Raw genomic sequence first — 17,707 nt, 5'->3', positions numbered from 1 at the left:
GTGAATCTGTGGAATTTATTGCTACTGATGTCTGGAGGCCAAGTTATTGGGTATACTTAAACCAGAGATTGATAGGTTCTTGATTAGTAAGGGAATCAAAGGTTATGAGGAGAAGGCAAGAGAATAGGGTTGAGAGGGTAATAAATCAGCTATGATGGAATGGCAGAGCAGATTTAATGGGCTGAAAAGCCTAGTTCTGCTCCTATGTCTTATGGTCTTAAAAAAAACTGTAGATGCAGCAAATCAGAAAAAAAATCTGGAACAATTTAGCAGGCAGGTAGCACCTATAGAAAGACTGCTGATCCCCTGCAGTTTGCCAACCAGGAGCACATTGGAAACGACAATGCTGTCGTTTATCTAGTGAACAGAGGCTACTCCCATTTGGATAAGCAGGGCAGCACTGTGAGGATCATGTTTTTTAATTTCGCAGGTCCCTTCAATATCATACAGCCCTCATTGCTGGGGGGAGAAGCTCCGTTCAGTTCAGGTTGGTGCTTCCATTGTATCCTGGATAATGGGCAGCCTGACTGCCAGACCACAATTTGAGCAGCTTCGGAGCTGTGGGTCAGACATGGCTATAACTAGCACTGGGGCCCCACAGAGGTCTGTATTGGCTCTCTTCCTGTTTATCCTGTTTACCTTGGTCTTTAGGTACAACACTTAGTCATGTCATATGCTGAAATTCCCTGATGACTCAGCAATAGTTGAGTGTAAAAAGGGAGAATGGGGGGATGAATACAGGGCCCTGGTTGAGGACTTTGTCAGATGGTGCAAGCTGAATCATCTGCACCTCAACATCAGTAAGACAAAGGAGATGGTGATGGGACTTTAGGAAAACTAAGCCTGCATTGCTCTCTGTTACTATTGATGGTGAGGACGTGGATTTGGTGAGGACCAACAAGTACCTGGATGACAGACTTGAGTTGTCACCAGTACAATCTTCTTTGCGGTGGTGTGCTGGGGCAATGGCATCAACGTGGGTGGTGCCAGCAGGATCAATAAACTGATTAGAAAGGCTGGCTCTGTCATAGGAGTCAGACTGGACATGCCGGAGGCTGTGGTAGAACAATGAACCCTACAGATAATTCTGGACAATTTTTCTCACCCTCTGCATGCCATCATGGCTGAACAGAGGAGCATTTTTAGTAATAGACTAAGAAAGCTGCGCTGCTCCAAAGAGCGCTATATGAGATTATTCTTACTCTTAGCCATTAGGCTGTAAAATAAGTCAACCTATAGCGAGGAAAGTGATGACCCCCCTCCTGTTAGACTGTTTGAGGTAACTTATTTTTTTTATCCTGTCTTACTTCTCTTTTAATCTGTGTATATGTGTATATCTGTGCACTTGCAGTGCTGCTGTGACACTGCAATTTCGTTTGGGATCAATAAAGTATCTATCTATCTATAAAAAGTAATTGACCTGAAGCACTCTGTTTTTACCTCTGTGGATGGTGAGTATTTCAGATATTCATGTCCTTACTTCTGTATTACAATATTTTGACTCTGTTAGTGAGGTCAAGCCAGGCTTGCATTGAACAGTTCATTCAAAGGATGGTTGTGCTTCTTCAATGCTGTATATAGGAGCACTGACATAAGCTTGCACTCAATCTCATTCATGGATGAAGTTATGGTGAATTACGTTTTGTAAAGTTAATTTGAACTTTTTCTACATTGAATTTTCACCAATATACTAGACAAATGCAATGATTGGCCTGTCACTTACTTGTTACTATTTTCTACCACTGTAGGGTCAAACAGTCCGCCGTATGCAGGTCCCATTCAGTATGCCACTTTGTCTCGTACCGCTACCAGGCCAACCAGTCTAAACCTGTCTCGCTCAAAGAGCATCAGCAACAGCAATCCAGATCTTGCCACAACGCCTACAACGCCAGATGATGAGGTGAAAAAGATCATGGGTTGCAAAGTAAGTCCTAATAATTGGAACTCTTTTTAAATGTTGCATCATACTGATACAGATATCAGTGTGTTGGCCTGTGAATGTATGTTTTTGGTGCAACTAACATCACTGTTTTTGCCAGGTGAGCCTACTCCAGTATTTAATAGATTATGCAGATTTGCCAAGTTCCTGTAAACCTCTGATTTTAAATGCATCCTGTTTGAGAATTGTTTTGTTTCTTGCAAATTAAATTCCTGGTAACAGAAAACATTGCTTTGTGCAGGGTCCTCATTGTTTTGGCGATGATCTAAGTCAATCCATTTAAATGTTATCGTAATTAGGGCCTCCATTGCAGTGCTGTAGAGGAGATGGAATGCATTCCAGTACAACAGACTTTGGATTTGACAGGGCATATCTGATTCACGGGATTAAGGATCATGGTGTCACTGACGGAGGCAGGATCTAGATGCTAGATTGTTTCATTGGTCTGTGGGGAAAGTGATAGGACTAATTCTCTGGGTCGAATGTGGGAACACATAGCAAACTGGCGGGCTAATTTACATTTGGGTTTTCATGCCAGGGAATCCCATGAGTGTTTTTAGTTCTTTTATTGAAGTTAAAACTTCGGTTTTGATTGTCAAACAAATGGAAAAAAGGTTTTATATTGAATTGTAACACAGTGGAAATTTGAACAAGATTTGTTTGTGCAGTACTGTTTATAATTTGACAACAGGGATACAGGTTCTGAAACTTCGTTGAAAAACTTTCAGGTACTATTATTCACTGTAAAAGTGTTCACAGAAAGATAAACATTCGCCTTTTTTTAGGATTTGTTCTGCTTTGTTGTAAGGCAGTCCTGCCAGGAATATAACATGGTGATCTCTTCTTTTTGGGTGCTTCAGAGATCATTATTGTGGAAGTTTTGTAACTTCCACTATTTTGTGGGGTAAAGAAAAATTAGGTAATTTTTTTTCAATCCATTTGCTGCAAATGTAATGTTTTTGCTTGATTTTTTTTGGATCAGCTTTGGGTCAAAGTGCAGCTAAAGGGGACAGTCATTGCTTTGTGGTAAACATTTTATTATTGTGCAAACTGCTCCAGGGAGTATTTCGATTACAGTACATTAAGACTTTGAATACTCTGTAACTTTTCTGTTTTAATCTGGAAAGTAGGAATTGGTTATGAAGAGGCTTGCTTATTTCAGAAGGTTATTTATAAAGCCAATAACCAAAGGGGAGAAGACGGAAGAGTGAAGTTGAGAGGGAAAATAAATGATTAAATGGCAGAGCAGATTCTATGGGCTGAATAGTCCAATAGTGTTATGATAGTTAAGGAAAGAGTAAGATTCACATGTCTTTAGCTGACTGTTGGGTATTGAAGTCTAGCAAATAACCCCTATTTCAATTTGATCTTGGAACTCGTGGTCATGTTTTACACTAATAAAAATTCTGGAAGTGATTAGAGGAAGGTAATGAAAACCAACATGATATACAGTAATTGTATTGGGTTCTTCAGGAATCTGTGGCATTGGTTTCCATTAATCATGTCATATTTGTGTTGTGTGATATTTAGAAAAAAGTGACAAAACATCTTTCAACATCAAAAAGCAAAATATGTTGGGGTAATGGAGAAATTAATAAACTGGATAATGATCATTCAAAATTATATTGCTGTATGTTTATCAGATTGGTCCTGAAGTTAAAAGTTGATTTGAACCAACCACTGACAGCTTTTCTTACATTCTTTACATTTTCAGTGACTGACAGGAGATGTTTGGTTCTGATACTGCACATTCTGCTTATTGGGCTGGATTGAAAACAAAAATGTTGTAAAGTTGTAGTCGCAGCTGCATTTCTGTCTTGATGTTATGTTAACCCACTATTTCAAAGGATTGAAAGGCAGTAGTGAGGTGAGAGGAGGACTGTGTTTGTGCTCATCTTCTCCAGTGTTGCAGGCCAGATATCAGTTTCTTTATTTATTTGAGAGAGGCCATTGCCCTCTGCAGTGTGCTTGTTTTCAGACTACACTTGGTTATAGAGATATTCAAAGGGAAAATTCCTTACGAGGAGTATCTTAATTTTGTAATAAGGTCCGAGAATAATGCTTAATTCTAACATTTCTGTCTCTCATTTGCTGACACTCAGGGCTCAGTGTTACATGTTACATTATGTTTAATCCTGATGAAAAGATATAATTGCTATTGATAAAGGGTGATAAGGCTTTTCTTTTTTTCTGACAGACTACTGTTTCTGAGTGCCCAGGTGGGGTTGCATGCCTGTCCAAGCATGGGATAGTGGGCACTGGCCGCCTTGAGAATGAGGGATATCACGATAATACTTCACCCTTCATGATGTACAACATCTGATTTATTTTTATATTGTGCTTGATACAGGAATTTATTTGCAGATGAGGAAGTAAAATTACTATTTTGCAAATGCTGTTGTTAGTACTTTATGATATCAAAAGCAGTTCACTCAGTCCACAAAGCCAATAGTGTTTTCTTTAGATACGAGCAACCTAAAAAACTCCCCTAACCATGGCCGCCTTTTATCTTTCTCCTTTTTGAGAAACACTTCTATTTTCATAAGATGTATGGATTCTGTTTTTTATAAAAGCAGTGTTTGGAAAGTAGAACAGATAATCCCACAGGGTTGCCAAGAAAAATTGAGAACAAGTTCAATCTTTTAAGATGAGAGGGCATTTGGGAGGAAAACGTAGAATGTCAAGGTTGCTAAGAAACATTTTTACAATTGTAGGGAGGTAGATCAGAAGCAGAACAAAGGTGAATTTTATGTTAAAACAAACTTAAAGCTTTCATTTTAACTTGAGTATGTAGAGGCATACAAGAAGAAAGAAAGGCCACTTTGCTCGTTAAATCTTCCCAGTCCAATCATCTTGGTAATCCTAAGTATTATTCCACTTCACAGTGTGTGTTAATTTTTCCTTGTAAATTAGCTTGACAGACTCAAGAACCCTTAAACAATGTTTTCTGCTTTGTGGATTGCAGTCTCTATGCCAGTCAAATTGAGGTTACTTCATTTTGTGGCTAACTATTGAAGACTGTAGTGTAATGGCCTATCTTTAATAAAAAGGGAGCTAATATATTGAGACAGATTGAGCATTATAATTAAATATACACATCCCAGAATGCGGGGGCAAGTTTTTCAAACAGAGGGTGGTAATTTTATGGAGCAAGCTGCCAAGGGATGTGGTAGAGGTAGATGAATTTAAAATATTCCAAGTAGATTTGGGTAAGAAAGGCACAGAAGGATATGGACATAATGCAAAACAATGGGATTAACAAAGAAAATAAAATACTATGCAGCTCAGACTACACCTGTGAGAAGATAAATTGAATTAATGCTACCAGCGGAATAGTTGAGGTGATTAGTACAAATGGATTTGAGAGGATGCAGTGAGAAGGATTGAGAACATAAAAATCTGAAAGACTGCAGATTCTGGAAACCTAAAATAAAAACAGAAAATGCTGGAAGTACTGAGCAGCTCAGTGTGCAACTATGAGGAGAGAAAGTGAGTTAATGTTTCAGATCAAAGACCCTGCATCACAGTCAGTGCGGACAAGTAGACTGAAGGGCCCATTTCTGTGCTGTACAACTGACTTTGACCCTATAGTACAGGTTAAAAATTATGAAGGGAAATCAAAATTTGGAGTATGTTAAACCTGTAAAAGGTAAACATTCTGGACAGGTTAAGTAGACAAGAGATAATTAGAGTGTTTGTACAAAGAGGAGAACTAGGCTGAGGGCAGATAAGTGGGACTGAGCTGTGTCAAGGAATTGGCCTGCTTGCCTCAATGGTTTTACCCATTCCAGAGGATTCACCTCCTAAATAGATAAATATCCATGACAAATACATAGCTTTGGCAAGGCTCTAACACTACACACCCAGCATTATGGTCCTTAGATTCGTGCAGAACCTGTTTTCATCATGTTTTGCAGGTTAGTTCAGAAGAAATTGTCAAAGTAAATCAAAATTAAGCTGACCAGTTTAAGTACATCCATGATGGGGTTTATCGTGATATCCCAGCTGCAACTCTTTGTTCTCACAGTGAATGATTGTATTATAGCTGGACTCTTGTTTTCACTTTGTGTTTCCTCCTTGTCCTGCCTCCTTTACCTGCCAGGGGATCGATCGGTCACACTCCTGGGTTAATTCTGCTTACGCTCCCGGTGGGCCAAAGGCTGTCTTGCGGAGAAACCATCCCAATTCAAGCTGTGATCTCAAGCAGGTGCAGAACTGGTGTTTTCATCTTAAAACATTCATCAAAGCATCTCATCAATCTACACATTGATTGCTTTCTCATTTTGCCATCTTCCACCAGGACAAGCCAGTGCAGTCCAAAATCACACCTGAATCATTTATCTTCATTCTCTCTCTTCCACTGATAGGTGATGGGGGCAGCAGATGCAAGGAAAGAATGCTCTAATTCCAAACCTAAGCCTTTCTTCTGCTCACCAAATTGAAGCCAATCTGGTACAGCTCCACACTCACTAATCTCATCTCAGCATTGTATCAATTGTCCAATTACTCTAATATACAAACCAAAGCAGGATCATGATGTAGGTTTGGCATTGCTTGACAAACTGGATGCTCACCCAGTCCACTGCTACTTGGTTAGAATGAGAGAATATACAACCCAGTTTTGCAGTCGCTATATTTCTGAGTGCAATGTGTACTGCTGAATTGGGTGAGACGCGGCCAAACATTTGGTAATGTGAAGCAGAAAATGAGATGTTAACATTTTGTCTTCAACAGGCTTGTAGCATCCCCAGTTACATTATTGCTGAGTGGAGAATGGTTAGTGTGAGAGCACTAGAGCAGTGCCCTATATAAAGTTATAGCGGGTCTTCTTGTCCCTGCAGCTGGGAGTTTCTTTTTTGTGAGCTTGTGCAACTCTGTACATGGCTGAGGTATCCTATAATGACTGTTTCAATCATTACACCACAAAGTACAGTGTTGGTATTTATATGGTAACAGTTCAACCTTGGTTTGACCATATGAAGTACATTGTTGTGGTTTCCATTTCACAAAAAATGACATAGAGGGGAAATTCAGATAAAATACTTATCAGATCGGAGAAATTATGCATATCTAGAAAGAATGTACAAATAAAAATGTAAAGGGAGCCTTAAATGATATTTTTTAAATTGGAAGTTGATTTATTTAATATAACTTAGAAAAGATACTTTTGCTTCTGGGAGAATCCAAAATGAGATGTCATGAATCCAATACAAAATTCAAAAATAATTCTTTATCTAAGGACTTGCTGAGAATGTGCAACTTGCTACCCATGGAATAGTTGAAATGGTTAGCACAATGAATTTACGAGGATGCCAAGTGCAAGTGAGAAAGAATGAGAAAAACATGAAAATCAGAAAGCCTGCAAATGCTGGAAATCTAGAATAAAAACAGAAACTGCTGGAAGAGCTCATCTGTGAGAAGAGTGAGTTAATGTTTCAGCTCAAAGAAAAACAGAAGCTCATTGAGGGGAGTGGCTTGTTCTCTGATAGGGTAAAACTGGAATGACATTGAAAATAAACTGTAAACTAGGTAAGCTGATCGGTGAGAAAATGGGAGCAGTTACAGGCTGAGAACACGAACAGAATGTAGTTGTTGCATAATACAGAGCAGGAAGATGTGCTTGGCAGGTCAAGTAGGTTTCAAAAAATAGGTTGAGAAGAGCCTCTTGTGGAGGATAATCATAGCATTGAATAGTCACATGGTCTACTCCTTTGCTATTAAACCCATATAATGTTTAATATATGCACGAAGTGGGAACACGCAGATGGAAAATCTGTACATCTCCCTCACGAAATCAGTTCATTGGTTCTGAAGTGGCTTCTGTTGGTATTAAATCAGCTTGAAGGCCCAGTATAATGTACCTTGGTTAACTTCATCCCTCTTTCTTGTTTCATACTGACTGTTTATCTTATACTCACCATCTCATTTTTTTCCCCCATCCACTAATATCTGCTCTACACCATCTTGCTCCTGTCCCTCATTTCACAGGCAACTGAGCGGAGTCCCAACCGCATGTCCTCATTTTTGGACGGCTTCACTCATTCACAGCACAGTCAGCCAAGATTTTCAACCAAAAAGGTAGAAGTAAAACAAACGGTTTGCATTAAACTAGGAAAATAAAATTTTCAGTGCATGGTGAAGCAACGATGGTGATGGTGAAGTATAGTCTGAATATTTAGCCATTAGTTTCTTTTAGATTTAATGAAATGATTGCCTAAATGTTCTCTGTGCTTTGTGAAGGAGGTGATTCATTAGCACAATATGAAATGACCATTGATGAGGTGGTCTGATATTTGAATTTGCATAAGGCAATGGTTATTATCATTTAATGGGACAAAGGGCCTCTGGTAGCAAAACACTCCTGACCACTTGGTCTCAGTTTTCCCAATTTTCCACTGACCATGATCCTACACAAAGCTTTTGTTGTCTCTAAATGCTTCTGAGGACCTTGAGGATATCACTAAAATCCCATCAGAAGTTGCACCTGATCAGTTACAAATATGCAACAAAGCCGCCATCTGGCACTCAGGTTTTTCTGGAGATCAGACCCAAAATATTTTGCCAGAACCAAAACACTAACCCCAGCACTGAGAGTCTTACACTCTCCTAGTAGAATATCTGTTGCTCTCTGTATGTGAGTACCACATAACCCATCAGATCCTTATTCTGGCGCTATAAAATGTTGTGCTAGCCACTATACTACCATGACACCCATTATTCTACGTTTTAAGGGTTCCTTAAGGTTGTCATAGCCGGGGAGATAGCGGAGATAAGCCCCCACTATCCATTAAATGCTCCCAATGTTGTACATTGAGGCCCCATGTACTACCTCAGCACTAAGGGTTCAGACGACGAATGTTGTACGTCTCAAATAGCCTCTGACAACCAGGTCCCAGCTCCTGGCCTTCACGTGTGGCTTAGCTACTAAGTCAGACAAAACATTTTCTAATGACCAGAGAAGGGGAAAAGGCGGGTTACTGGTGCCTTAAAACCAGTTGCTGTCAGCAGATGGGGCTCGTCAGCCATGGCTGGCAACTCACCTAGGAGAAGGAAAACTCCGATCAGCTATACCCACTCGTGGGGAAGGCTTCTGGAGTAAACAGAGGAAAAACCCAGAGCTAGAGTCCCCAAGGCAGTCCAACGTTGAGTTCAACACTGACTGACCTCTCTGGCCACACCACTCGTGCCAGACTTATCGGTCTCTACTGTTCCTTTAGATTCATCAGTTGCATAAAGGAGGAAGTGTGCTGCATGGGCAACAGCTTGCTTTCCATATTGTACTGCCCTGGCTTGCATATCACATAGACAGATAGGACTCACTATCCATGGTCAACCCCAATCAACAGAGGGCTCCACGAGGTACTTAGTAGCTCTCATCTTAAAATTACAGCAGGGACACCCAAGGATTGGTACTGAAGTGTAGCATATGTGTTATTTTTAAAATAATTTTAGTATTTTAAATTTCTTCAGATGTGCATTTTGGTGACTGTGGTTTGTGTTATGCAGCTTCTCCATGAGGAGTTGGCCTTGCAGTGGGTGGTAAGCTCCAGCAGTGTGCGGGAGTCAGCCTTGCAGCAGGCTTGGTTTTTCTTCCAGTTGATGGTAAGTGAAGTTGATGAGTCAACACTTGCTCTTACCGGTTCCCACAGTTAGTTCAAAGTGGGGGCATCGAAGTATGACTCAAGTCCTGATGTCTCTAGATCTTTTCAAGGACATTAAATTGCATCTTTTTTTTTTAAAAACAGCCTATTTAATAAGGGAATTGCAGTCTTTTAGACAGATTTATTGTCATTTATTAACAGCCCACTTGTTCTAAAAACAGAATTTGTACAGCAATTCTTTTAACATCTAATGAAAAGTAAAAAAATAGATGCTGCAGCTTTGAGTTGAGGCACAGTTCTCAACACATTGGATGTAACTTGTCTTTTTGGTTTTAATAGTGATAGATATGGTGTATATCTTTTGTACTTCTGTTCTTCATTTCCAATTGTATCATGTTTGCCTGATTGCTTATTATTCCCTGTCACTAATTAACATGCATAGGGACAATCACAGACTGACAGCACGCCATTACACAGGGAATGCCAGAGGTTGTTACTGTGTGCCAGTTCACATGGTCTGTAGCTGATACAATGCCCATTACCCAGGGAGTGGTGCTTACTAATACAATACCCTTTTGCAAAGCCACAGTTACTGATGGGCATGGTAATCCATTACATCTGGACCGTTATTGCTACAAGACCCGATTACTCTGACAATGGCACGTTGCATCAGTATATGAAAGGTAACAGGCGGGACAAATGAATGAAATTCTGAACACTAATATGTTCAGAGAAATTCTCCCAATGAGCCACCGTGCTTTATCCCTGTAGAGAGTACAGTTAACTGCCTATAGAATGTGACACTAAGTTACAGATGGAGGGAAGTTAGATAAGAAATACTGAAATTTCCTGTAACCTTTTCCAATGTGACCTGAGCCTTTGCTGAACAAGAGAAGGAATAAGCCAGATCTGGTTTCTGTTCTTGATGTTCCCTGATGTTCCCTTCTGACAATTACATATATGTGTTGACATTGGCTGAGAGATTGAACGCACTGTGATAGGCTGCCAACTGGATACTGCAAATTGGATAATAGAGCAGCAGGCACTTAAGTAGAACAGTGCTCACGTGGGTGAGGTACAGGTCAGTAAAGGCTACCAAAAACGTCCAGTGCAGTTGAATGATAAAGCACAAGATCATAACAAAGTAGATTGGGAGGACAAGAGTCCATCTTGTCCTACGAGAGGACCATCCAAGAGTGATAACACTGGAATAGAAGTTGTCTTTGAGCCTAGTGGTATGTGCTTTCAAGTTTTCTTATCTTCTCCCTGATGGGAGAGGGGAGAAGAGGGATTGTCCAGGATGGGTGGGGCCTTTGATTATGCTGGATGCTTTACTGAAGCAGTGAGAGTTACAGAGTCCATAGAAAGGAGCTGCTTCCCGTGCTGTGCCGAGCTGTGTCCGTACTCTGCCATTTCTTGTGGTCACATGCAGAGTTATTACCATACCAAGTTATTATGTATCCCGATAGAATGCTTTCTATTGTGCAGTGACAAAAATTGGTAAGAGTTACAGGGACATGCCAAATTCCTTTAGCCTCTTGAGGAAGTAGAGGTGTTGGTGAACTTTCTTGGCTGTGTTTGGACCAGGAGAGGCTAGTGGTAATGTTTATACCTAGGAACCTGAAATTCTGAACCCTATCAACACCCACCCCCTATCCCCCCCCCCATGATACTTTTCCGAAGTCAGTGGCCAGTTCTTTTATTGCCATTGAGGGAAAGGTTGTTGTCATGACATGTCAACTATTTGATATCTCAACTCAGAAGGGAAGGAGGGAAAAGAGGAGGGCAGTAGTGATAGGGGATTCGATAGGGGGACAGGTAGGAGGTTCTGTGGAAGAGATCGAGAATCCCGGATGGCCTGTTGCCTCCCTGGTGCCAAGGTCCGCGATATCTTGGATCGAGTTCTTGGTATTCTCAAAAGGGAGGGTGAACAGCCAGATGTCGTGGTCCATGTATGGACCAATGACGTGGGTAGGAAGAGTGAGGAGGTCCTGAAAGGTGAGTTTAGGGAGTTAGGTACCAAGTTAAAGGACAGGACCTCCAGGATAGCAATCTCAGGATTGCTACCAGTGCCACGTGCAGGCGGGTTTAGAAATAGTAAGATTGCGCAAATCAACACGTGGCTGAAGACATGGTGCAGGAGGGAGGGCTTCAGATTTGTAGATAATTGGGCAGTTTTCCAGGGAAGGTGGGACCTGTTCCGGCGGGACGATCTACATCTGAACTGGAGGGCGACAAATATTCTTGCAGGTAGATTTGCTAGAGAGGCTCCGGTGGATTTAAACTAGATACGAGGGGGGAGGGGAACCGGAGTGTAGGAACAGATGTAGGGAAGAAGGAAGAAAAAGGAAATAGTAAAGTTGTTTGCACCGTTAGTGATAAACAGAGAGTAAGAGGTGGAAAATTTCTTAAATGCATTTATTTTAATGCTAGGAGCATTATAAGAAAGGTGGATGAGCTTAAAGTATGGATTGATACCTGGAAGTATGATGTGGTAGCTATTAGTGAAACATGGTTACAGGAGGGGTGTGATTGGCAACTAAATATTCCCGGATTTAATTGCTTCAGGTGTGATAGAAAAAGAGGGACAAGAGCGGGAGGTGTTGCATTGCTTGTCAGAGAAAATATTACAGTGTTCTGGCAGGATAGATTAGAGAGCTCGTCTAGGGAGGCTGTTTGGGTGGAATTGAATGGGAAGGTGTAGTAACTCTTATGGGGGTGTGTTATAGACCACCAAATGGAGAGCGAGAACTGGAGGAGCAAATTTGTAAAGAGTAGCAGATATTCGTAGTAAGCACAAGGTTGTGATGGTGGGAGATTTTAATTTTCCACACATAGACTGGGAAACCCATACTGTAAAAGGATTGGATGGGGTTTGGAGTTTGTAAAATGTGTGCAGGATAGTTTTTTGCAGCAATACATAGAGGTACCAATGAGAGAAGGGGCAGTGTTGGATCTCCTGTTAGGGAATGAGATAAGTCAGGTGATGGAGGTTTGTGTTGGGAGCACTTCGGGTCCAGTGATCACAATGCTATTAGTTTCAATATAGTTATGGAGAAGGATAGGTCTGGACCCAGGGTTGAGATTTTTGATTGGAGAAAGGCTAACTTTGAGGAGATGCGAAAGGATTTAGAAGGAGTGGATTGGGACAATTTGTTTTATGGGAAGAATGTAATAGAGAAATGGAAGTCATTTGAAGGTGAAATTTTGAGAGTACAGAATCTTTATGTTCCTGTAAGATTGAAAGGAAAGGTTAAAAGTTTGATGGTTTTCAAGGGATATTGGAAACTTGGTTCGGAAAAAGAGAGATATCTACAAAAAAATGTAGGCCGTATGGAGTAAATGAGGTGCTCGAGGAATATAAAGAATGTAAAAAGAATCTTAAGGAAGAAATTAGAAAAGCTAAAAGAAGATACGAGGTTGCTTTGGCAAGTAAGGTGAAAATAAATCCCAAGGGTTTCTATCATTATATTAATAGCAAAAGGATAGTGAGGGATGAAATTGGTCCCTTAGAGTATCAGAGTGGAGAGCTATGTGTTGAGCCAAAAGAGATGGGGGAGATTCTAAACAATTTCTTTTCTTCAGTATTCACTAAGGAGAAGGATATTGAATTGTGTAAGACAAGGGAAACGGGTAGGGAAGTTATGGAAACTGATGATTAAAGAAGAGGAAATACTGGAGCTTTTAAGGAATATAAAAGTGGATAAGTCTCTGGGTCCTGACAGGATATTCCCTGGGACCTTGAGGGAAGTTAGTGTGGAAATAGCAGGGACTCTGACAGAAATATTTCAAATGTCATTAGAAACGGGGATGGTGCCGGAGGATTGGCGTATTGCGCATGTGGTTCCATTGTTTAAAATGGGTTCTAAGAGTAAACCTAGCAATTATCGGCCTGTGAGTTTGACATCAGTGGTGGGTAAATTGATGGAAAGTATTCTTAGAGATGGTATATATAATTATCTGGATAGATAGGGTCTGATTAGGAACCGTCAACATGGATTTGTGCAGGGAAGGTCATGTTTGACACATCTTATTGAATTTTTTGAAGAGGTTACTAGGAATGTTGACAAGGGTAAAGCGGTGGATGTTGTCAATATGGACTTCAGTAAGGCTTTTGACAAGGTCCCACACGGAAAGTTGGTTAGGAAGGTTCAATCGTTAGGTATTAATATTGAAGTAATAAAATGGATTCAGCAGTGGCTGGATGGGCGACGCCAGAGAGTGGTGGTGGATAACTGTTTGTCAGATTGGAGGCCGGTGACTACTGGTGTGCCTCAGGAATCTGTACTGGGTCCAATGTTATTTGTCATATACATTAATGATCCAGATGATTGGGTGGTAAATTGGATGAGTAAGTATGCAGATGATACTAAGATAGGTGGAGTTGTGGATGATGAAGTGGGTTTTCAAAGCTTGCAGAGAGATTTAGGCCAGTTAGAAGAGTGGGCTGAAAGATGGCAGATGGAGTTTAATGCTGATAAATGTGAGGTGCTACATTTTGGTAGGACTAATCAAAATAGGACATACATAGTAAATGGTAGGGCATTGAAGAATGCAGTAAAACAGAGGGATCTAGGAATAATGGTGCATAGTTCCCTGAAGGTGGAATCTCATGTGGATAGGGTGGTGAAGAAAGCTTTTGGTATGCTGGCCTTTATAAATCAGAGCATTGAGTATAGGAGTTAGGATGTAATGTTGAAATTGTACAAGGCATTGGTGAGGCCAAATTTGGAGTATCATGTTCAGTTTTGGTCACCGAATTATAGGAAAGATGTCAACAAAATAGAGAGAGTACAGAGAAGTTTTACTAGAATGTTACCTGGGTTTCATCGCCTAAGTTACAGAGGGAGGTTGAACAAGTTGGATCTTTATTCTTTGGAACGTAGAAGGTTGAGGGGGGATTTGATAGAGGTATTTAAAATTATGAGGGGAATAGATAGAGTTGACGTGGATAGGCTTTTTCCATTGAGAGTGGGGGAGATTCAAACAAGAGGATATGAGTTGAGAGTTAAAGGGCAAAAGTTTAGGGGTAACATGAGGAGGAACTTCTTTACTCAGAGAGTGGTAGCTGTGTGGAACGAGCTTCCTGCAGAAGTGGTTAAGGCAGGTTCGATGTTGTCATTTAAAGTTAAATTGGACAGCTATACGGACAGGAAAGGAATGGAGGGTTATGGGCTGAGTGCAGGTCGGTGGGACTAGGTGAGAGTAAGAGTTCGGCACAAACTAGAAGGGCCGAGATGGCCTGTTTCCGTGCTGTAATTGTTATATGGTTATATTCTCATTCATTCATATACTAAAACTTAACTGTCATACCTCAGCATCCCTATTGTCTGGCTGATACTTGCAGCTTTCTGTGTGGAAAATGAAGAGGCCAAGTCCCCATTTGCCACTTAGAATACAATATATTGTGGTTGCTCATCATTTAGTATGTATCAATTAATTATAATTAGTTGATGCATAATATACAGCCTGTGTGTTGCTGTCTGAATCATTGTGCCTGCTGTTAGCAAGTTTTCCATTGTACTTGTACCTCACCACACTGGTGCATATAACAGTGAACTAGAACTTGTATAATTACTCCATCCTTCAGTTTGACTTTGTGTTTCTGAAGATGCATCCTGTAATGAGGTGATTTTGTTTTGCTTGTTTTAAAATAGGTGAAAAGTATGGGCCATCATCTCCATCTTTCAGACAAGTTTGAGACCACACGGAAACTGAGATTCCCAGAGAGATTTGTAGATGATATAACAGCTTTAGTCAGCATGATCACTACTGACATTGTCAGCAGGTTTCAGAAGGTAAAATTTGTTTATTGTTTATTTCACTCAATAATATCAGAAGATAACTCCAGGATGAGATGTGGATGGCGTCCTTATTAGTCACTCCACAGTGCTCAGACAGTGTAATCTTAGGACTCAATTTTAGAAAAGATTAGCTTTATTTGTTACATGTACATCGAAAGCTACAGTGAAATGTATTGTTTTGCGTCGATGGCCAACACAGTCCCAGGATGTGCTGGGGGCAGCCTGCAAGTGTCACCATGCTTCCAGCGCCAATGTAGCATGATTACAACTTATTAACCCTAACCGTACCTCTTTGGAATGTGGGAGGAAACTGGAGCACCTGGAGGACACAGGAAGATCATATAAACTCCTTACAGACAGCGTCAGGAATTGAACCCTGACTGGTGGTTGCTGATGCTGTAAAGCAATTGCATTAACTGCTATGCTACCATGCCACCACATATTAGGTGGGCCTGTTAGAACTGGTTCTGTTAACTTCGGAATGCAGTGCTTTACATTGTGAATGCTTTGGATGTTTTGAGGCTTTTTTTGTCCTAACAGTTTCAATATTTATGATATTTCGTCTATGTTTATGTGCATCCTTTTCAGGACATTGAGTTGGTGGAGCGGCTGAATACCAGCTTGGCGTTCTTTCTCAATGATTTGCTCTCCCTGATGGATCGAGGATATATTTTCAATCTCATTCGCACGTACTACAAACAGGTATTTTATTGGGTATTCTGGAGACCTATAGTGGTGAAAGTCCATAAGAATGCAAATTTTACCCCCGGTGACAATAAGGTTATCTCTGTGATCCCAGGGTCTCTCTTGACTGGCTAAATCACAGAATTTGCTGACCTACCTTGGCTCTTGGTACTTTATCACTTTTAAACTCTCATCTTGTTCTTCAAATACTTCCTTTTCTTTGTCCCTCCCATCACTAATGTCTCCCAACCCCATAGTTCTCCAAGAAATCAACATTCTTCCAATTCTGACTTATTGACCATTCTCAAATTTAGTGATGGCATTATAATTTGTTGCATCTTCAGATGTCAAGGCCAAGGAGAGAATGGACAAACTCCTTACAGACAGCAGTGGGAATTGAGCCTGTGTTGCTGGAGTGACAAGGTGTGGTGCACACTGCTCCACTACTATGCCGCCCTAGCATTAATGCTAGCATTAGCAAGATGGCATTGACTGGTCATCAGATTGATTCCTGGCATAGTGGGTTTGTTATGCAGAGAGGTACTAAATAGACCATACTCTTTTGAAAGTGAATGTGCACAATTATTTTGGGCCATGACGAGGTAGAAATGAAGGTAATACTGAGGTCACAGTTTCAGAATAAGGGAACAGCCGTTCAAGGCAGTAATGAGAAAAAAAAGTTGTTTATCCAGTGTTTGGTGAACTTTTAGAGTTCTCTAATCAGGAGAGCTGTAGAAGCTTATTTGCTGTGTATATTCAAGGCAGAGGCTGATAGATTTTTGGATAGAGGAATCAATGGCATGGTTGAGGAAAGTGTCACTGAGGTAGAATACTTCTTTCCACCCTGTCTCTTGTAAAAGTACTATTCCCTTTTCTCAGTTTCTTTGTCACAACTACATCTGTTCCCAGGTTGAGGCTTTCCTTTCCAGAACATCAGGGATGTCCTCCTTCAAAGAATGGGGTTTCCCTTCCTCCACCATTGGTGCTGCCCTCACCCACATCTCCTCCATTTCCTGGACATCTGAACTCACCCCATCTTCCCAACACTTCAGCAGGGATAGAGTTCCACTTGTCTTCGCCTACTACCCCATGAGCCTGGACATCCAACACATCATTCTCTGCATCTTCTGCCATCTCCACAGGGAACCTACCACCAAACACATCCTTACGTCCCTCCCACTCTCTGCTTTCCACAGGGATCACTCTCCCTGTGATTCCTTTGTCCACTTGTCCCTCCTGTCATTTAGCCTTGCAAGCAGGCAAAGTGCTACACCTGCCCTTTCGCCTCCTCTCTCAGCTCCATTCAGGGCCCAGAACAGTGCTTCCAGGTAAGGCAATACTTCACTTGTGAATCTGCTGTGGTCATCTGTTGTATGCAGTGGCCTCCTGTACATCGGTGAGGCCAGATGTAAATTGGGGGAACCGCTTCTTCAAGACCCTCCACTCCCAACTGCCAAAAGCGTAACTTCCTGGTGGCCAAGCATTTTAATTCCCATTCCCATTCTGACATGTCAGTCCATGTGCCACGATGAGTCCACCCTCAGGGTAGAGGAGCTACACCCTATATTCAGTTTGGGTAGCCTCCGACCTGATGGCATGAATATTGATTTCTCCTTCTGGTTTTTATATATATCTCAGACACCCCACCCTGCAAAAACTCATTTCAGGGAGGTCTCAAC

General features: G+C 41.1%; 1 protein-coding gene across 6 annotated transcripts in view; it reads left to right on the top strand.

Annotated features, from left to right (window-relative positions):
• The window catches only part of LOC134339362 (dedicator of cytokinesis protein 7-like), a 223,323-nt gene that overhangs the window by 116,672 nt on the left and 88,944 nt on the right, over positions 1-17,707 (top strand). For 4 of the 6 annotated variants that reach the window (XM_063035797.1, XM_063035796.1, XM_063035795.1 and 1 more), the window contains exons 22-27: positions 1,749-1,924; positions 6,042-6,146; positions 7,928-8,017; positions 9,446-9,541; positions 15,198-15,338; positions 15,933-16,046. In XM_063035797.1, the coding sequence (XP_062891867.1) occupies positions 1,749-1,924; positions 6,042-6,146; positions 7,928-8,017; positions 9,446-9,541; positions 15,198-15,338; positions 15,933-16,046 (722 nt within the window). The remainder of the gene's footprint in view (positions 1-1,748; positions 1,925-6,041; positions 6,147-7,927; positions 8,018-9,445; positions 9,542-15,197; positions 15,339-15,932; positions 16,047-17,707) is intronic. The other 2 variants (XM_063035799.1, XM_063035798.1) reach the window with 2 other exon arrangements.

This window comes from Mobula hypostoma, chromosome 29, assembly GCF_963921235.1.
Source record: "Mobula hypostoma chromosome 29, sMobHyp1.1, whole genome shotgun sequence".
Classification (NCBI taxonomy): domain Eukaryota; kingdom Metazoa; phylum Chordata; class Chondrichthyes; order Myliobatiformes; family Myliobatidae; genus Mobula; species Mobula hypostoma.
The sequence above is the reverse complement of the archived record's forward strand: the minus strand, read 5'-3'. Positions and strand labels throughout refer to the sequence as shown.